The sequence below is a fragment of the Nicotiana tabacum genome, chromosome 3, assembly GCF_000715075.1.
Source record: "Nicotiana tabacum cultivar K326 chromosome 3, ASM71507v2, whole genome shotgun sequence".
Taxonomy (NCBI): domain Eukaryota; kingdom Viridiplantae; phylum Streptophyta; class Magnoliopsida; order Solanales; family Solanaceae; genus Nicotiana; species Nicotiana tabacum.
Window position 1 is genome coordinate 147,941,153 of NC_134082.1, and position 22,175 is coordinate 147,963,327.

The following is a 22,175-nucleotide window of genomic DNA, read 5'->3' on the forward strand; positions in this document are numbered from 1 at the left end:
GTAGAAATACTCACACCTTCCCCCTAGCCTACAACCTTAATGTTCGACCTCCACAATTCCTTGTCAAGGGTCATGTCCTCAGTAATCCTAAGTCGCGTCATATCCTGCCTGATCACCTCTCCCCAATATTTCTTAGGTCTCCCTCTACCTCTCCTCGTGCCCACCACAACCAGTCGTTCACACCTCCTCACCGGTGCCTCAGTGCTCCACCTCTGAATGTGCCCGAACCATCTAAGTCTTGCTTCCCGCATCTTGTCCTCCATGGGGGCCACGCCCACCTTCTCTCGAATATCTTCATTCCTAAGCTTATCCATCCTTGTATGCCCGCACATCCACCTCAACATTCTCATCTATGCTACTTTCATCTTCTGGATGTGTGAGTTCTTAACCGGCCAACACTCGGTCCCATACAACATGGCAGGCCTAACCACTGCTTTATAAAACTTACCTTTTAGTAACGTTGGCACTTTCTTGTCGCACAGGACTCCCGATGCTAACCTCCACTTCATCCACCCCACCCCTATACGGTGTGTGACATCCTCGTCGATCTCTCCGATCCTCTGAATAACTGACCCAAGGTACTTGAAACTACTCCTCTTAGGGATGACTCGAGAGTCAAGCCTCACTTCCACTCCCACTTCCGTCGGTTCAGCCCCAAATTTGCACTCGAGGTATTCCGTCTTCGTCCTGCTCAACCTGAAGCCTTTAGACTCAAGGGTCTGTCTCCAAACCTCCAGCCTCTCGTTGACACCGCCTCGTGTCTCATCGATTAGAACTATGTCATCAGCAAATAGCATGCACCATGACACATCTCCTTGAATATGATGAGTTAGTACATCCATCACCAGGGCAAATAGGAAAGGTCTGAACGCAGACCCTTGGTGTAACCCCGTAACAACCGGAAAATGCTCGAAGTCGCCTCCTACTGTCCTAACCCGAGTCTTAGCTCCATCATACATGTCTTTAATCACCCTAATGTAGGCTGTCGGGACCCCTTTAACCTCTAAGCAGCTCCATAAGACCTCCCTAGGAACCCTGTCGTACGCTTTCTCTAGATCAATAAACACCATGTGGAGATCCTTCTTCTTATCCCTGTATTGTTCCACCATCCTCCTCATAAGGTGGATAGCTTCTGTGGTAGATCGCCCCGGCATGAACCCAAACTGGTTGTCTGAAATAGACACCATCTTTCGCACTCTCATTTCTACCACTCTCTCCCATACTTTCATGGTATGACTCAGTAATTTGATACCCCTGTAGTTGTTACAGCTTTGGATATCGCCTTTGTTTTTATACAACGGAACCATTGTACGCCACCTCCACTCTTCAGGCATCCTATTAGTTTTGAATATAACATTAAACAACCCAGTAAGTCATTCCAAGCCTGCTCTACCCAAACACCTCCAAAGTTCAACCGGAATTTCGTCTGGCCCGGTCGCTCTGCCCCTTCTTATCTTACGCATTGCCTCCATGACCTCATCGACCTCAATGTCCCTACAATAACTTAATTCATGGGGATTGTCGGCATTCCTCAGTTCACCTAGTACAATATCTTGATCCCCTTCTTCATTTAGAAGTTTATGAAAGTAGTTCTGTCATCTCCTCTTAATCTGGTCATCCCCCATCAAAACTTTGCCGTCATCATCTCTTATGCACCTCACTTGGTCCAGATCCCGAGCCGTCCTCTCTCTCACCTTAGCGATTCAGAATAACTTCTTTTCCCCGCCTTTGTTCCCTACTTCCTCATATAGACGAGCAAAAGCTGCCGTCTTAGCCTCCGTTACTGCCATCTTCGCCTCCTTCCTAGCTACCTTATACCTCTCATTGTTCGCTCTCTTCTCCTCCTAACCAGTGCTCCCTATTAACCGTAGGTAAGCCGCCTTCTTTGCTTCCACTTTACCTTGGACAACTGCATTCCACCACCAGTCTCCTTTGTGGCCACCGGTGCGGCCCGAAGATATCCCTAACACCTCTATCGCCGCCTTCCTTATACAGTTCGCTGTCGTCGACCACATAGTGTTTGCGTCCCCACTGATTCTCCAAGCTCCCATTGTCGATAACCTTCCTTCCAAATCCTGAGCTTTATCCTTAGTCAAGGCGCCCCACCTAATCCTCGGGCGTCCTCTTACTGACCTCTTCTTCCTCTTTATCATGATACCAATGTCCATCACCAAAAGCCTATGCTGCGTTGCAAGGGTCTCTCCTGGGATAACTTTGCAATCCTCGCACAACCTTCTGTCACATCTCCTGAGGAGGAGATAGTCAATCTGAGTCTTCGCCACCGAACTTTGGTAAGTAACCAGGTGCTCCTCCCGCTTCGGAAAACACGAGTTCGTAATCACTAGATCGAATGCCTTGGCAAAGTCCAACAGCGAAGTGCTCCCTTCGTTCCGCTCCCCGAAACCAAAGCCGCCATGCACCTCAGTATAACCACCTGCCGACGACCCAGTATGACCATTGAAATCTCCTCCTATGAATAACCTCTCGGAAGGCGGAATACTACGAACGACGTCATCCAACCCCTCCCAAAAGCGCCTTTTAATCTCCTCATCCAAGCCCGCTTGCGGCGCGTACGCACTAATGACATTTAAAGTACACTCACCCACCACCAATTTAATAGTCATTAGTCTATCATTCACCCGCCTAACCTCTACCACCGACTCTCTAAGATGGCTATCCACCAGGATACCCACTCCATTCTTACCTCTCTGGACTCCAGAGTACCACAACTTATACCCATCCGCGTTTCTCGCCCTCGATCCAACCCACCTAGTCTCCTGAACACATGCTATATTAATCTTCCTCTTCTGAAGTATCTTTGCCAACTCTATAGACTTACTCGTTAGTGACCCTATGTTCCATGACCCGATTCTCAACCTATAGGCTCCCTTACCCCCTATACCTCCCCTACTTCCCGCCCCAACCCCTGACCCACACTCTACCCCACCCGAGGACACCATGTTATGACACCATGTTTTCTATAATCACACTTGATTAATATATTTAAGTTTTTTTATTAAATTTATCACCATTAAAATTTATAGCTAATACTGGGAGTACGCAGAAACTTTACTTTCCGACTCGAGCAAAGTAGCATTATATGTATGACATAGTTTTCTCCATAGAAAATGATAGCATTATGTAACTTATTTAATGGTAGCAAACCACATGCCTCTTTTACACGTTTTCAGATAGTAGGCTGGGACGGAAAAATCTTTATCATGATTACACTGTAATAATGAAATACTACTAAATAAACAGACTGCACAGCTTTCTAAGGATTGAGGGCAGGACATATCAACACGAATTCTGGAAACATAAAAACAGAAGCATTTCTATTTATAAGGTTCTCTCATCTCCAGGGCAAGTTAGCAACTCCAGAAGGACTGTTATTCGAAGTTTCAACAATCTGATTATGAGGGCTAACAGTCCCACCACTCGACTCGCTTAGGGTTCCGAGTGATGGAGGACTTCTGGCCGCTGATGTTAATGTTGCTGGTGTACCAAAGGCATCGGAATTCCCTGGCTTTAGCTGCCTCTGACCTTCCGTGCTGAAGCTACCAACAATAACCTGCAGCAAGTAAAAAAGTTGGACTCCTCGTGTCAAAATAAGAGATGTGATGGAAATAAAACTAATTCGGAACGTATTAAAAATAAGGAGTACATATTTGGCACGAAGTTCCACGTCAAACCTGAACAGCAGCTGCCGCTGTAAGAAGCCCTGCCACACCGCCACCCAAAACTCGGCCATCTGGTCCAGCTAGTGACACACTCAAACCACCTGTTCTGCTGCGTTGACCACCAGATTCCGAGAGAAGAAAGGAACCAGACAGAGTTAGGATCTCAAACCGTCCCTGAATAAGTTACCCAATATTTTTGATTCAGAATGTGATAGCATTATCGTTTGACCCATGAGAGGAGATGTGATGGTACTGAATAATATCCAAGCATGTCTTAGCTCTTCGTCAAACACTTGATCGAGTGGTTAACATCATACTATACAAGACATCAAATAAAATCTAAGGTAGACCAGCCTATGACCTTGGACTGTTGAATTCATACCAGGCAAAACACATGCTAAACATGAGAGTCAGTATGGTAACTCATTTGTACACTAATCTCTATTTATGCAAGCAGAAATATTAACATGGAAATACAAACCTCATAAGTTACAGTTCCACCTGATGTTGCTGCTTGCCAAAGTGTTACGTTAGATATGGAGCCATTGGCTGACAGAATGCACACTGCTTGTGAGCTACTTTGGGAGAATGACATTAGTTTTGCCAATACATCCTGAGAAGCCAAAAAGCTAGAAATATTGATTTGAATATTCAAACATATAGAGGATCTGGAGTTTTTATATCAAGTCAATTCGTAGAATTAACCAAAATTCGCACATTAAGTTAAAATTACTCCAATCTAACATTTCAACCCAAACTTCACTTCAGAATATCTAAAGAAGACCATTTAGTCAGTGAACTTACAGAAATACACGGATAGAAAGATATTCACGCTGTACCTTAAAAGGAGTAAATCATTTTGAACAACTAATGCATTTATTTCACGAATAAAAAGATTTGCTGTACCTTTAAAGGAGTTAATCATTTTGAACTATAAAAACAAGGCAAGAAGAAAGTGATGATGCCACCATAATAAGTCCACGGAACATACTCAAAAAGCATGACTAATACTAGCTTTAACCCTACTAACAAGAAAATTGAAAGACAAAAACACAAATCACCTGCTGATCAAGAGAGATTAAATTAAGACCATACCTCTCCAGCTTTTATTGTAATAACATGTGGTCTAAATCCAACCCCTGCTGCTGCTGATCCTGCAAATAGAGTATCCCATGAACGACTTGAAATTTGGCAGAATGCACATAACAAAGCCGCTAAACTCCAAAGTACAAGATTTCAGCAAACAAACTCTTTTAAATACCAGGTTCAGATTTGGTGATTAGCATAAGAGCGGAATGCGACTTTTCCGGCTAAACTTCATATTAAAGTAAGCTAACAGGATAAATAAGAGTTCATGAGTTTTTACTTTTTACCCTTCAGCAGCTCCTTAAAAAAAGTTCCAATATATAATATCCTAATTTCACAGCAGTCCCAATGAATAAATATGCAGTAAATAGAATGCATCTCCTTTCTCATGCACCCTTAAAAAAAGATTTCTCCTTTATCTTATTAAGTGCAAAATATAACAAAAATCAATAAGAAAAACAATAGTAGTCCCTGATTATGTACAATAATTTACCACAAATTCACCCAAATCAAGTTGAAAATTGGTTAAAATATCAGACTGATAGTAAAAAAATTGAGTCTTTTAGTATGGTACAAAAAATTGTAGCCCCTATACTAAGAGTAAAGCAATGTTAGTGTCAACATAAATAAACAAACGCAGGCATACATAAATAAACAATTACAGGAAAATATAAATAAACAAATACAGAAATACAATTAAATAATATGACATGTGCAGACCATAAAACTTTACTTCTTATAGTAAGTATTTACCTATATCAGCTAGTTGCTGCTGCTTTCGGCCAGAACCAGGTGGTCTCCCTCTACCCTTTTTCACCGCCGATACAGCTGCTTGCGGCGGCGGAGGAGACGAAAATCCACTACCGGCGACCTGCGACGGCGGCGGAGGAGAAACCATCCCAGGGTTCGTGGAACCCTCGGGAGCATACTTCCTCGGCCTTCCGCGTTTTCGTTTAGCAGGTTCAATTGAGGTAGGGTTTATATTGAGAAGAGCTGCGACACTGACGGAAGGGTCGCCGGCGGCGGGAACTTGAAAAGACGGCGTCGGAGAAGTGGAAGAGGGAACTGGTTGCATCAAAGGGTTGTACGTTGCCGTACGATCATCGGCAGCAAAGGGTGATACTGATCCCAGGTTTTGCATTGATGCGTGAACTCCATTGGATTCTCCAACTGACATTTTTTCTTTTTCTTTTTACCTATTTTCACTAATTATTTACTAGCAGTATTGTTTACATATTTTCTATTTATATTTTCAACACAAAACCCTTATATGAAAACGACGAAAAATGTCTTTAATTAGAATTGGTGAGATTTAAAGAAAAGGGGAAAAAAGTAAGTTTAGTGTGCTTTTTCGGCGTATTTTTTTAGTCATGTATGACATTGTTATGCAATAAAAAGACATACTACTAGAAAACTTCTATAATTCTATATTTTTTTATGCCGACTAATTTGGTATTAAGGCTTAGTAATGGTTATTATTACTATATAATATTGGTCTGGAATAAATTTAAATAAAAAAAGAAATAATATTTAAGGATTCACATAGCCAATGGCGATCCTATGTTAAGAAAACTAGTAATTCATGCAAATTTATTAATTGAGCATCTAGTTTCAGTAGTAATTTTAGATTGAATTTTAGTTGAGCCCTCATAGTTTAAGGGGCCGTTTGGCCATAAAAAAATTCATTTTCTTTTCGAAATCAGTGTTTGGCCGTGAAAATTTCAATTCACTTGAAGATGAATTTTGGAATTTTTCACAAATTTAAAAAACTTCAAAAAACTATTTTTCAAAATATTCACTTCAAATCACTCACAAAAATTCAGAAACAACCCAAAATTGTATATATCCAAATATAACTCTAATTTTCAAATATCATTTTCACTTCTTCCCGAAATTTTATAATGCTTATGTCCAAATGCCCACTAAATTTATGACTATCACAACCTTTGTTCACGTTTTTGTGTGTTTTTAGGCATGTCACATCCTTTCATTACTTCACAAAACAGAATCATGTGATATGCATCATTTTCTTATTAATTTAGCGCGGGATTTATAACACTCACCGACGTTGTATTTGCAAAATCTTAACATTGATTTGAGAAAGAAAAAGAAAGGGATGATAAAGCAAAATGCTTACTCAATTATTAATGCAACAGCGAGCCAGTTTTGAAATAATATAATATAGAGAATTTATCATTAGCTGTTAACAGGAATCGAAATAAGGGACACAGGTTTGTTATTTCGAGGGTAAAAACTCAATGCTTACAACAACAAAACTCAAGGCATGTTTAACACAAATCTTTACATATACTCTTATTGCAATACGATAGATAATTAACGCATATTATTTCTGTAATTTATGACAATGCTAAATTAATATGATTTGATGTAAATATTTGCTGCGCGTAAATTTTTAACTATTTCAAGCCGCAAGAAAATTTAGTACTAATCTCTATCTATCTATCTATCTATCTATACTATATTAAAAGTGGGAAGGCCTTAAGTTAAAAGTTAAATTACCAAAATATCCCTTTTAATTATTAACCTATTTAAATTAAGTAGCAGTGTTCGTTGGTCGGTATGGTACGGTATTTTTGGTATTCGGTTTCTTAAGATGCAATACCAATACCGTACCAATTAAATTCGGTATGGTTCAGTTTTTCTCCTTTCGGTTTCGGTTTATTTGGTTTGGTAACTGTGAGCACGTGATTTTTGTTTCGCACGACAATCGCTCCAAAAGGAAATAAAAAATAATAATTGGCCCTGCTGTACAAATTTTGGATTTCTGTGCGGCACCTTGTTGATTTATTTGTGACTTCGGCCCATTTTTATTTATTTACTTTATTAAAACAAAATTCAAAAATATATGTGTCCTGCATAATTCGAACCGTAATCCGGTCGTTGAATAGAAAATCACGAATAGGCATCTTCGTCCGTGATTTTATTTTTTGTTTAACTTTACCTGTTTTGAAATATTTTAGTATGTGTGCAAATAATTCTATTGAGTGTGTGTTTAATTTTAATTTGATTTTTTGGCTTGGTTTTGTTTTAAAATAAATAAGAAAAAAAAAAGAGAAAAAATATATTGAAAGGACCCCTTCCCTTCCGGACTTGGGCCAATTTTAACAAAATTGGCCCAAACAAACAGCCCAAAACCCAGGCCTGCCCGGTCCAACACCACCTGATGCCCAGAGAATCCAAACGACGTCGTTTTGGTACAGGTCGATCTGGGCCGTTGATCTCAAATTGATTAACGGCCAAGATCAATTCCCCATAACCCACCAATAAACCCGACCCGTCTCACCCGGACCGACCCCAACCCTTTACCCTTGAAACGACACCGTTCCACTTAAGCTATCAGATCCAGACCGTAGATCTAGATTGATCTAACGGTCGAGATCAATCCACCCATTAACTATATAAGGCCATAATCCTACCCTGCCCCCCCTATCTGAACCCCAACCTTCGTCCCCAAACAAACAGCCCTAAAACCCTAGCCGCCCCTGCGTACTTTCGCCATGAAAGCCGGCGGCATGGATGCCGGTGACCTTCCCCTTAACACCCTAGAATCCCCTTGCCTTCCTGAACATGAATCCATTAACCCTGTAGTTCGAATCCCTCCCCACCTTCTCGAATCTTCATTTGAAGATTCGAGTCGAAACTCGATCTACACAGTTTAACCCCAGCTTCACACCAGATACTCCCCAGACCCCCCTCGTGACCAAACCATACTTGGTTTGGTCCGAATCTGACCAGGGAAGCCTGAATCCCAGATCTAAGTTTGAAAATTTTGTGTTCCTCCGTCATTTGGTTCAACCAAAGAGATTAAGGTCTAATAGACTTTAATCAAAGTGTTTCTCATATGAGAAACACTTCGTTTAAAGTCCGTTCAGCCTTAAGAAAGGCCTGGCCAAGTCCGAGTCGAGGTCTTAATTTTCAAGGTTTAAGGTGAGTTCTTTCTTTTCTTTATTTGCTTTGGTTCGTTTGATTGTTGTAAGGGTCTGTTCGTTTTCTGTCCTTGACTTCTATCAACTGTTCTTCAACCGTTTTGCCTGAACTTCTGTTTGTTTGTCTAAAATCCCCCCTCCTGTTCTGATGAAACATATGTATTTGTTGTACAATAATTGAGCTTCAAATGTTGACTGAGCAATTGGTTCCTCAAGTACCACTTTGCTCAGTCAGTATAATTCGAATTATGGGTCGATACTGTTAAATGTCGGATTTTTGGTTACGATTGTGTATGTTAATGCTAATATAGTCGAATCGACATGTGTCGTCAATTACTCTCAACTGTCCGAACAATAACAAATCGATTTACTTCTGCTAAGCATTTGTTGAGTCAATTAAGAACCAGTTTTTGTTTACTTATAGTTGTTTGGATTAAACAGTAATGTAAAAAGATTTGTTTAGTTTAAATTCTGAATTGGAAGGCATGTGCACTCGTGCACAGCAGGTGCATTAGTGCACCTCATGTGCTTTGTGCACAGCCTGTGGCCTGCATAAAGGCCTTTGTTAAGTTTTAAACAATTTGACAGCATATGCTGTCAGATACATTCCACTGCCCATACTTGGCTTTAGTTTAAAGAAGTATGTAAACCTTTTAAAAGTGAAGTCTGCCAGAGAAGGTTGATGGGGTTTAATACTTAATTAGCTAAAGTTTGGAATTAAAAATGGAAGGCACATGGGAGGGGTACTGGGATATTCTGAAAACAGGCTGTTGAAAGAGATAGTTTTTGAGGTTTATAAAGGCATGGACATACAGAATTAAGGGACAGACATTGAACCTTAGGAATTGAAAAGGAAAAAACACAAACACAGATAGAGAGAGGTGAAGGGATAGAGACTATACAACCAACAATCAGAAACTTTTTCCTCCTATTATTACTGGGTTTCAGTTGTTAAACCTGTTTCAAATCAATTCTGATTCTTTGAAATTCCAGTTGTGTCTATTAGTCGAGTGTTTTCATTGGTTTACTACTGGTCTGGTCTTTTGGATTTCTGTTTCTATTCCACTGGGTGTTGCTGCTATTTGGCTATTACTTTCTATTGGCCATATTTGCATCTCTGCACTCGAGCCTGTTTCTTGCTATTTGTTTTGCCTGCTGCTATTCTGCCCTGTTGCTGTTGGTGCTGTTACTGCTGCTGCATTTGTTCATTGTTACTCTACTGATTGCCCTTTTTCTTCAATTGCAAATATTCCCAGGTACACAACCTTTGAACCTTGTATTGTTGAAAGTTTGAAGTTGAAGCAGAAATAAAGGAATGAACGCCAGTTTATGTTATAGCATTGGTGTAAAAAGATAGTTCGAATGTTGTTTGGGCCTGTATTCTTACTGTGAACTGCAAATATTCTGTAGGAACTAGCATACATTTTGTTTAAGATGAACTGTTAGATAGCATGGCTCAATAGTAATGACGGTATGACATGGACAGCATGTTTTGATTTAGTATACATTCAGTTCAAGTATAACACTTGTTTGATTTAGTATGACTGTATAACATAGAGTCATGGTAAGCATTGTATGTATTTTGCCTAGACCACTGAATTGACAAAACTGCGATACTGGGGTCCGGGATAAATGTATCCCCAAACAAACTCCCATACAGTCACACTAAGAGTATGGCTATGAATGCCAGTTCTCTTGTCAGTTCATTCGTTCCAATACAGGTTCGATACTGGGTTTCGTTACAGATTTTTATTTCGAAATGATGTAATGATTGTTGAGAAAAACTGATAATCATTTTTGAGTTCAATTAGTAGTAATTTTTCCTAACAAAACAGCCGATTTCTTTATCAATTTCGAATAGGTTAGAGTGTTAAGAATAGAACTTGGAGGTCGTTAAAACATAACTCAACATATGTTGTTAGTTTGTTTGCAATCTCACTTAGCGAATTAATAAGCATATTCACTTGTTGAAGACAAAGCATGCCGTAGCTCTCACCTCATGAACAATCAATCAAGTAATCAAACAAGTTTAGGTTCGGCAAACATAATAAGGATTCAGTCCGTATTTGTCTAAACCAGCAAAATTCGGCATCATCCTTCCCTTAAAAGATAAATGTAGTAAAATGTAGTTCTTGTAGGGTACCCTTCTAAAATAATGAGACGAGCCTCGCCAAATCAAAAGGCAAATTACGGGGCCCTCAATAATTGGTCATAATAAATACTTAGAATTTGGGACGGGCTGTTTAGTGAATTCCACTGCCCTCCCCGAAGACAATAACGCGTTAGATTCTTTAGGCGCGACTTAATCAAATCACATTCTTAAATTCGGGTGCGCATTTATGTGACCCAATTTCAAATCTCAACGGAGTCGAAATGTGTTAACAACTACGGGTGCATTGATTGTGACATGGTTCGAGATACATTTTCACGACGTTGCAATTCTATAAAAGTAAATGATAATAATAAAAGCGGTTAAAACTTAATAAAAGCACATAAGTCACAACATGTATTTAAATCAGATATTTAGCCATTATAACAATTTAAGCGACCGTGCTAGAACCACGGGATTCGAGGGTGCCTAACACCTTCCCTCGGGTCAACAGAATTCCTTACTTAGAATTTCTGGTTCGCAGACTTCATTTGGAAAAGTCGAAAATTTTCCTCGACTTGGGATTCAAGATAAACCGGTGACTTGGGACACCAAAAGCCAAACCTTTCCCAAGTGGCGACTCTGAATTAAATAAATAATCTCATTTCGAATATTGTCACTTAAATTGGAAAAACTCCACCCGCGCATCTTACCCCTCGGGGCGGGGCGCGCAAAAAGGAGGTGTGACAGCTCTGGCGACTCTGCTGGGGAATGTATACCCAGAACCTCCGGTTCAGGGTTCAAGAATTCGAGCTTAGAATAATTGTTATATTTGGCTTTATTATCTGATATTTATTACATGTTTTGACATAACGTGCTGCAATGTTTTTTTACTGCTTCGATATTATCTGAACTGTATATAAACTGTGCCAAAACCCTTCTCTCTTCACCTCCGGGGAGAAGCTCGCTGGTCGAGACTCCCTATTCTGTTAGTGTCAATACCCGAAATAAGAAAGAGGACGGATAAGTTACGAAGCCGGACGGCCTTTTGGTTCCCGGTAAGTTGCCCCTCCTCGACTCGAGTTGTCCGCTCGGGTACACAGTCTAGAACAAATACCAAGGTTTAAACCTAGTATAACTCGACTTCATGCCGGATCCCTAGTAGGAACGCTTATTTGCATCATGTTGCATTTGACTTAGGGGACTCAACACAGGGGTTGAGTCCGTCTAGGACAGGCAACCTGAAATGGAAAGACCATCATGCTGCATTCCTATCTGTGTTATGCATTTATTTGCTTCGGTTCCGCATGTCGACCGGTTCTTAAAAAAAAAAGGGAAATAGCAGCGTAGGGGAGATAATTACTTATTTTGGAAAAATAAAACCAAAAGTTGCCTTTTAGTCTGATTAAAAAAAAACATATAAAAATTGTTTCTTTTCTTTTAAGAAAAAAGAGGGTATTTATTTCAAAAAAAAAAATAAAAAAAAAATGGAAAACTCATAATTCAAAAATGTGTTGTTTCTTTTGTAATACCCTTTTATAAATTCGGACTAATAGTCCAAATATTGCAAAAAAAAAAAAAAATATTTTTTTTTAGTATTTATCTTTCTCCAAAAAACAATAAAAATGCTTATTCTTGATTACTAGGTTTATTTGATTTTCTCTATGACCGAACTACGCCGGTTTGATTCTCGCACGGGGTGAGATACGTAGGCAACCCTCGGCGGGTCCAACCTCCCGTTTTCAAAAATCTAGATAATTTTAATTTTTTTTTGAGTCTAATAAAGTTTATCGCCTTAAATAAATGTGCAGGATGAGCACGATACAAAATGAATCGTTTTCAATAATGACCAAGATCCCTTTTGAGTTGCGATTATGGTGGAACGACTTAGGCAAAGAGGGGCAAGGCAAAGTGAGGAAATATCTGAAAAATCTCCCGGATTTACTAGACATTCAGCCTCGGGGTGATATTATCAGATCATTGGTCACTTACTGGGACTCGGCGCACAATGTATTCCATTTTTCAGACTTCGAACTCACCCCGACGCTGGAGGAAATAGCGGGATACATTGGGGGTGATGAAGCTCCGTTAAGGTTCAAGTACTTGATTGCACCTAGAACCGTCACGGTACACCGATTTTTGGACTTTCTGAAAATACCCCGAACATTTCACCATCCAGATCTTGCCAAAGGCTTCTGCAGTCTCCATCTCATGTATGCTAGATACGGTCATGAGGGTGGGTTCAATAAGCCGGATTTCAAACTATGTAGTAAAGGCAACCGGCAAAAATGGGACGAACACAGGCAATTGGCCTTCATGACGGCTTTCTTAGGTCTTATAGTGTTTCCAAGGAAGGACGGCAACATCGATCTAAGAATAACTGGGGTTGTCAGTACTTTGCTTACCCAAGATAAAAGTACTCTGGCGCCTATGATTATGGCTGACATTTTCCAGGCTCTCACTGTTTGTCGAGCCAGGGGTGACTTCTTCGAAGGATGTAACCTACTGTTGCAAGTATGGATGACCGATCATTTATGTCATCGCTCCTCACTTGTGGGTTATGGTTCGCCAGAGAAGACTTGTATTGGAGAATTCTGCACGAGAATCAAAGGACTCAATTTACCTGAGGGAGTCACATCATGGACTTCATTTCTCCGAACTCTCACTGCCAGCCAAATCCAATGGACGTTCGGATGGTCACCTATCGAGGAAATCATATACATGCCGGCAACCCGGCCTCACTTTCTGTTGATGGGACTGAAAAGTATCCAACCCTATGCACCGTATCGGGTTTTGAGGCAACTTGGGAGGTACCAAGTGGTACCGAAAGATGAAGATTTGAGTACCCAAGTGATTGAAATCAGTCCGCACGGTCATTTCCCTGAAGAGGAAGTTCGCCAAATCTGGAGTGAATGCCAACATCTGACAGCAAACACTTGTGTGATCGACACGGCAAAAGGGGAAGTCGCCCCAGGATATCACGCTTGGTTTAGAGGTAGCCTGTCCTACGAAAGACCGGCTAAGAGGCCGCATCTCAAAGATTTCGTAGAATCATCCCAAGGGCAATGGAACTGGTTAGCAAAAGAGAAGGGTTATCGAGCAGAGATTGGCAATTTGAAGCTACAAATAGATAGTTTGAAATTCGATAACAGCGTACAAATCGCGGCGGATCGAAGCGAAAAGAATAGGTTGATCCAAGAGAATGAAGAACTTAAGGCCCAAGTCCAAAAATTGAGACTGTCTCTTGTTGAGCAACCCAGAAGTCAGTCAGACCAGCGGTTGATAAAGGGTTTGAAAAGAGAGATCACGGAATGGCGAGACAGGTTAGAAGAATCCGAAAAGGTCATGACAGAATTCAAGGCACGGTGGGAAACAAGAGTAGATAAGCATCGCCGATGTTTGAACCAATTGAAACGTGATCACGAGAAGGCTGTTTCCAAAATAAAAAGGGAAATGGCTGCACTTGAGTTTAAAGCAGTTAAGCAGGCCAGGGATTTCCAAATGGAGAGTAGATACTGTTACGACTTGTTGGCCCAAATGAAGGAAGAAGTGCGGCAGTTGAGGGATCAGCACATACAGGACTCACAGGTATTCAAGACGAGCAGTGATCAGATAAGGCACCTACTCATAGAGAAGAAGCAAACCAGAGATAGGATCAATGCCATTGCCCATGCCATCACCAGACGATGTCTACGATGTGAGAACATGTCCAGCGCTACCGTCCTCTCGGCCAGTAATGGGTTATGTCAAGCAGACTATGCACGAGCTGGAGCAACTCGAGAGGGATCTCACGCCTAGGACCGCGGCGAGGCCGAACGATGCCCCGCGGAGACCAATTTTTAAAACCATAATGCATTCATAGGTCAAACCTGTATTGTAGCATCTTCTGCCTGTTTTTTTTTTTTTTTTTCATCAAGATGATTTTCAGTCTATTTTGAGTCTAGGTTCATTTTCCAAGTTTGCTTTTTCTTTTGCAGAATGTAGCTTGTAATAGAACATTTCAACAATGAAGAGGTTGTTTCTTTTACGTCCATTTGTGTTTTTCGAACTACGTAATGATCTGATTCACGTAGGCATCATGATACGTAGGCAATCCTCATCGGATCCGGTCGCATTTCTTTTACTACAAAAAAAAAAATATATATATATATATATATAATAAAGAAAACAAAAGAGAAAAGAAAAGAAAAGAAAAAAAGGGGGAAAAACTAATAAGAGAAAAATGCCGGAATGACGCATGCTCTCGTAGCAAACATATAGTAATCCACTTAACTGCATAGGTGCATCATGCCCAACGTGAGATTAACTATCTATTATTTGCTGCAGAATTAACCGTGCGTTTGTCATTGAGCATTTTTCCCAGGGTTTTTTGAAAAGACGGTTGGTTTGGTGAAAGGCTGGCCTCGCACTCATACTTCACGAGATCAAGGAAAGGTGTTCAACTACCTATTGTTAGGACCAGAAGCAGTACTCACACTTATTTCACTAGGTCAAAAGGAAGTGTGGAAATGTCGTCGGAAATTCCATTGCAAACCGTCCCCGTCTCTGAGGAGAGCTCAATCTCGGCCGTCCTCACACCTGAATCCGCAACTGCGGAGGAAAATAGGATCCTACGACTCCGCATGTTGGAAATGCTGGATGACTGGAACAATGGGAAAGAGCCGCCGAGTGTCGTCCCCGGATTCCCTGAACTATTCTCCAGGTCAAGTGGGACTTCTAGTGTTCCCATAAATTACCCTGCTACCCCATTTGGGTACCCAGCCACCTCCGCCTTCTCTGCAGGATCACCTTCTGAGCCTCATCCCCGAATGTCGGCCAATGATGCAAGCATGAACATCTTTACTGCATCGCCTGGCCCAGCTACGGCACAGCCTGCCACGTACAAGCCAAGCCTTGACTCATCCTCTTTTACATTCCAAGCACCGTCGTTCTCAATGGAACCAAATAGGTTCGCTACCAGTACTAATCCTCTACCGCCTCAATACGAGCTTGTACCAGGGCAGGATCAGAACCCCAGAGTTGTAGAACAAAACGAGATGTCCAAAAGGATGAGAAGCCTTGAGCAAAGTCTGAAGAATATGCAAGGATTGAGCGGGCAAAAGAGCGTCTCTTACGCCGACCTATGCATGTTTCCTCACATACACCTGCCAACGGGTTTCAAGACCCCCAAGTTTGAGAAGTACGATGGGCACGGTGACCCCATTGCACATCTTAAGAAATACTGCAACCAATTGCGGGGAGCCGGCGGAAAGGAAGAATTGCTAATGGCATACTTTGGGGAAAGTTTAGTAGGGATAGCCTCGGAATGGTATATGGATCAGGAAATGTCCCGATGGCATATATGGGATGATCTCGCCAGAGATTTTGTAAAACAATTCCAGTATAACATCGACATTGCGCCAGACCGAAACTCTCTTTCAAATTTGAAGAAGAAGCCTTCAGAAAGCTTTAGAGAGTATGCTATTAAGTGGCGTGAACAGGCATCGAGAGTGAAGCCTCCCATGGATGAAGTGGAAATGGTCACTACCTTTCTCCAGGCTCAAGAGTCTGACTATTTCCAGAACATGATGTCGGCCATGGGTAAGCCATTCGCAGAAGCGATCAAGATTGGAGAGATGGTGGAGAACGGTTTGAAAACGGGAAGGATTTTGAGTCAAGCAGCCATAAGGGCGACCTCCCAGGCCGTCCAAAGTGGGTCTGGAGGAACAACAAGGGGGAAGAAGAAAGAAGAAACGACTATGGCAGCCTCTGAAGCAAGGGAGTATCGTCATCCCAGGCCCCATTTTCCGGGAAGAGCCCCACAACACTACTACCCCCATTCAAATTCGGCATATGCTCATCAACCTTATATGGTCATGAATGCCCAACCTTATAACCATCCACCACAACAAGCCAACCGAGGCCCAGCTCCACCTCCCAGAAATCAGCCTCACTACCGCAACCACTATAACCCACAACCCCCGCAAAATAACTACCGCCCCCAAGAGCCACCTCGACGGCGGACTTTCACGCCCATCGGTGAGCCATACTCAACTTTGTTCCCAAAGTTGGTCCAGTTGGGTTTCTTGCAACCCATCCCTCAAACAAGGCAAAACCCGACATCTCCTTCTTACAAAGCCGGAGTCAGATGCGCCTATCATTCAGGGGCCGAGGGGCATGATACAAACGACTGCTGGTCATTGAAAAGAGTGGTCGAAAATTTGATAGAGCAGGGGAAAATAGTGCTAAGGGACGAGGAGATCCCGAATGTAACAAACAATCCATTGCCCGCTCACAATAATGGGCCGTTGATCGGCATGATTTGTGAAGACAAAGAGTTCGACCCTGCTTTGAAAGCCATAATTGCCATTGTCGACACGGGGAAGAGGCCTGAAATAGACCAAAAATCAGAAAAAGGGGAGGAGGCCAAGGTCGCAGAGGGCAAGTCTGAAAAGAAGGTGGAAAAGAAAGTGGTACCAGCAAAGGGCGGAGTTCTTTACGTACCGCGAGGTCAAGCTGAGAAGACGCAGAGATCCGGGATCAAAAAGACAAAACCTATGTATGTGCCAAAAGGGGCCTATGTGGTCCGGGGGACGATTCAACCACCTCGGCTGAATGAGCCAGTGGTTATCGGACGCGTGCCACAAAAGCCAATGACCAACCCGACCACAGTGCCGTGGAATTATAAAAAGACTTTGGTGATGTACAAAGGAAAAGAGGTCGTGGGAGAACTTCCAGAAAATACTTTCATCAGAGGGTACTCAAATACCCAAGAACTGAACAACGCCACACAAAGGCGCTTTCCTCCGAAGAAGCCTGTGAGTGTTGAAGAGGCGGAAGTGTTCTTCCAACAAATGAAGATGCCGGATTACGAAGTGATAGATCAGCTGCGCAAGCACCCTGAGCAGGTGTCCATGCTATCATTATTGACAAGGTCGGCCGAGCATCAAAAGATCTTACTAAAGACCCTGAATGAGGCATATGTGCCGGTTGAAACCTCGGTTGAACAATTAGAGCGGATGACAGAAAGATTCTTCGCCGTCAACCAAATCTCCTTCAGCGAGAAAGATCTACCCCCGGAAGGAGCAACACACAACAAGGCTTTGCATTTAACAGTCAAATGCGAGGACTACTATGTCAAGCGAGTAATGTTGGATGGAGGTTCAGGCGTTGACATTTGCCCGCTCTCCACGCTACAGAGAATGGAAATTGGGACCGGAAGAATCCGACCCAACAATGTCTGCGTAAGAGCTTTCGACGGCATCAAGAGAGACACCATGGGAGAAATAGACCTGCTGCTGGTCATAGGACCAGTCGAATTTCGAGTCACTTTCCAAGTGATCGACATGGACACATCCTACAATTTCCTCCTTGGCAGGCCTTGGATCCATGCGGCAGGAGCCGTGCCTTCTACTCTTCACCAGATGGTGAAGTTCGAGTATGAAGACCAAGAGATCGTGGTCCATGGGGAAGACGAACATGCCATTTATCGGGACCCATCCATCCCGTATCTTGAACCAAGAGAAGGGAGTGAGCATACGGTATATCAAGCTTTCGAGGTGGTATTGGCAGAGCAGCACGAAGAAGGAGTACCTTGCCCCCAGCCTTTCTTGTCTAACGCTTCGGTTATGGTGGCCAAAGAGATGATCCGACACGGATTTAGGCCAGGGAATGGGCTTGGACGAACCCTTCAGGGAATGACGGAACCCATAACTTTACCAGTCATCAAGAAACCTTTTGGACTAGGTTTCAAACCTACTCCAGCAGACGAAAAATGGGCAAAGAAAAGGAGAAATGAGGGCTGGAAGTTGCCTCAACCACTGCCGGATTTACATGCGACTTTCGTCAGGCCAAGGTACGCTGAAGAAGAAGACGGTGAGGTCTTCACAGCTGAGGAAATCGAGGAAATATGTGGGGCAATGAGGGAAATGCTCTACGAGGTCCACATGGTTCAACCAGGCGAAGGCACGAGCACTGCTGAGATGATGTACATGGGGCCAAACGCCAAACTCCAAAACTGGGAGATCACGCCATTCCCAACTAGACGGAAGTCCGGGTAGACCTGTCCTGCCACCTTTCCTGTATCACAAGTTATCCCCGGGACATGACTTGAACGTTGTCTTCTTTTCAATTGTTGTTCCTAGTTGTAAACGTTGTTGTCTTCCAATTTTCCAAGAAAATATACAAAAAAAAAATCATCATTGCTTTCCTATTCTTTCTTTGTTCTGATTTTTATTAGTTTTCCTTTCATCTTCCTTTTCAGTCCTAATAATGCGGCTTTAAATATGACATGCTTGCGGACTTCACGCCCAGATCACAATGAGCTATTTAACTGCGAATTAATGAACCCAGAACCAGAATATGATGCGGAAGAGGCTTTTAGGGAGATAAACCGAGAGTTGGAATATTTCGAGAATAAACCTAAGCCAAATCTGAATGACACTGAACCGGTAAATTTAGGAACCCCGGAAGAAATCCGGGAGACCAAGATAAGCATTCACACGGACAAGAAAACGAGAGAGGCGATAATTCAACTTCTTTTCGAATTCAAAGACGTGTTTGCTTGGTCATATGATGACATGCCGGGACTAGGTGTCGATCTAGTGGTTCACAAATTGCCAATTCATCCTGATTGTCCTCCAGTTCAACAAAAGCAACGAAAGTTCAAAACTGAGATCAGTGACAAGATTAAGGAGGAGATCACCAAGCAACTGAAAACAGGAGTGATCCGGGTAGTCCAATATACAACATGGTTGGCGAATGTGGTTCCAGTACCGAAAAAGGACGGGAAAACTCGGGTATGTGTAGATTACCGAGACCTGAACAGAGCAAGTCCGAAAGATAATTTCCCGCTGCCCAACATCCACATCCTCGTTGATAATTGTGCCAAACACGAGATACAGTCTTTTGTAGATTGTTATGCTGGGTATCATCAGGTACTGATGGATGAAGAGGACGCCGAGAAAACCGCTTTCACCACGCCTTGGGGCACCTACTGTTATCGGGTCATGCCATTTGGTCTAAAGAATGCTGGGGCTACTTACATGAGGGCCATGACCGCCATTTTCCATGACATGATGCATCAAGAAATAGAGGTGTACGTGGACGATGTAATAGTCAAGTCCAGGACGCAGGATAATCACATCCAAGACTTGAGGAAATTCTTCGAGAGGCTAAGGAAGTATGACTTGAAGCTAAATCCAGCCAAATGCGCTTTCGGAGTTCCGTCAGGTAAACTCTTGGGTTTCATCGTAAGCAGGAGAGGTATCGAGCTAGATCCGCTTAAGATAAAATCTATCAAAGATCTACCTCCCCCGAGAACGAAGAAAGACGTGATGAGTCTTTTGGGCAGGCTGAACTACATCAGTCGGTTTATTGCCCAGCTGACAAGCACGTGTGAGCCCATATTCAAGTTGTTAAGAAAAGATGCGGCGATTAAATGGACAACGGAGTGTCAAGAAGCTTTTGATAAAGTCAAAGAGTACCTTTCGAATCCCCCAGTCTTGGTCCCTCCAGAACCAGGGAGGCCACTTTTCTTGTATCTGACAGTCTTGGAGAACTCCTTTGGCTGCGTCCTCGGGCAACACGACGTAACCGGGAAAAGGGAGCAGGTGATCTACTACCTGAGCAAGAAATTCACCAGCTACGAGGCCAAATACACTCTGTTGGAAAAAACATGTTGCGCTCTCACATGGGTTGCTCAAAAGCTGAGGCACTATCTCCAAGCCCACACTACATTCCTCATAAGCAGGTTGGATCCCTTGAAATATATATTTCAGAAACCAATGCCTATTGGGAGACTGGCTAAATGGCAAATCTTGCTTACGGAATTCGACATAGTTTATGTCACTCGCACGGTAATGAAAGCCCAAGCGTTAGCAGATCATTTGGCCGAAAACCCGGTCGATGAGGAATACCAGCCATTAGATACCTACTTTCCAGATGAAGAGGTAAACACCATAGAAGTGATCTCGGAGGAAGCTCATATTTGGAAGATGTTCTTTGACAGAGCCGTGAACGCCAAGGGTATAGGGATTGGGGCAATTTTGATCTCACCTGCCGGTCAGCATTATCCCGCCACAGCTAGACTTCGTTTCTTCTGCACAAATAATACAGCTGAATATGAAGCCTGCATTATGGGCATACATATGGCAATCGATCAGGATGTCAAAGACTTACTGATTATGGGAGATTCTGACCTGATCATCCGGCAAGTTCAAGGCGAGTGGGAAACTCGGGATGTCAAGCTTATCCCATACCGACAACATGTAGGAGGACCTCAGCAAGCGCTTTACCTCAATAGAGTTCAGGTATATTCCGAGGTGTCACAATGAACTGGCAGATGCACTTGCTACTCTGGCTTCTATGCTACCCTACCCGGGCAACGCCCACATCGATCCTTTGGAAATCCAAATCAAGGAAAGACACGGTTACTGCAGTGTAATCGAGGCGGGATCAAATACGCAGCCTTGGTACCATGACATCAAGAGGTTCCTGAAGACGCAAGAATACCCCGAGCACGCTACTGGAGATCAAAAGAGGACCATTAGGCGACATGCAAGTGGTTTCTTTTTGAGCGGTGAATTGTTATATAAGAGGACTCCGGACCTCAATCTCTTAAGATGTGTCGATATCGAGGAAGCGAGAAAGATCATGCACGAAGTACACGCAGGTGTGTGCGGACCTCACATGAACGGGTATGTCTTAGCGAAGAAAATCCTCCGAGCAGGTTATTACTGGATGACCATGGAAAAGGATTGCTTTAGTTTCGTTCGGAAGTGTCATCAGTGTCAGGTGCACGGTGATTTGATTCATGCACCTCCCACGGAACTGCATCCCATGTCCGCACCATGGCCATTTGTCGCCTGGGGCATGGACGTCATTGGACCGATTGAACCAAAGGCCTCAAACGGACACAGGTTTATACTAGTTGCCATATACTACTTTACGAAATGGGTAGAGGCTGTCACTCTCAAGTCGGTCACCAAGAAAGCTGTAGTGGATTTTGTACACTCAAATCTTATCTGTCGCTTCGGTATTCCTGCGACTATCATTACAGATAATGCGGCAAACTTGAACAGTCACTTGATGGGAGATGTGTGCGAGCAATTCAAGATAACACACAGGAATTCCACTCCTTATCGGCCAAAAGCCAATGGTGCTGTGGAAGCTGCAAATAAAAACATCAAGAAGATTTTGAGGAAGACAATACAAAGTTCCCGACAGTGGCATGAGCAGTTACCTTTCGCATTATTGGGGTACCGCACTACGGTACGCACATCGGTGGGAGCGACTCCTTATCTTTTGGTTTATGGGACCGAGGCTGTAATACCGGAAGAGGTAGAAATTCCTTCGCTTCGAATCATTGTCGAAGCAGAAATCGAGGACAGCGAG

General features: G+C 42.7%; 1 protein-coding gene across 1 annotated transcript; it reads right to left on the minus strand.

Annotated features, from left to right (window-relative positions):
• Positions 1 to 3,113: 3,113 nt before the first annotated feature.
• On the minus strand, positions 3,114 to 6,073 carry LOC107772904 (AT-hook motif nuclear-localized protein 10). The gene is made up of 5 exons (XM_016592359.2): positions 5,520 to 6,073; positions 4,776 to 4,834; positions 4,162 to 4,293; positions 3,693 to 3,854; positions 3,114 to 3,571 (listed from the first exon to the last, which is right to left on the minus strand). The coding sequence occupies exons 1-5, from the start codon at positions 5,941 to 5,943 to the stop codon at positions 3,353 to 3,355; spliced, it is 996 nt and encodes a 331-aa protein (XP_016447845.2). The 5' UTR covers positions 5,944 to 6,073; the 3' UTR covers positions 3,114 to 3,352.
• Positions 6,074 to 22,175: the final 16,102 nt, after the last annotated feature.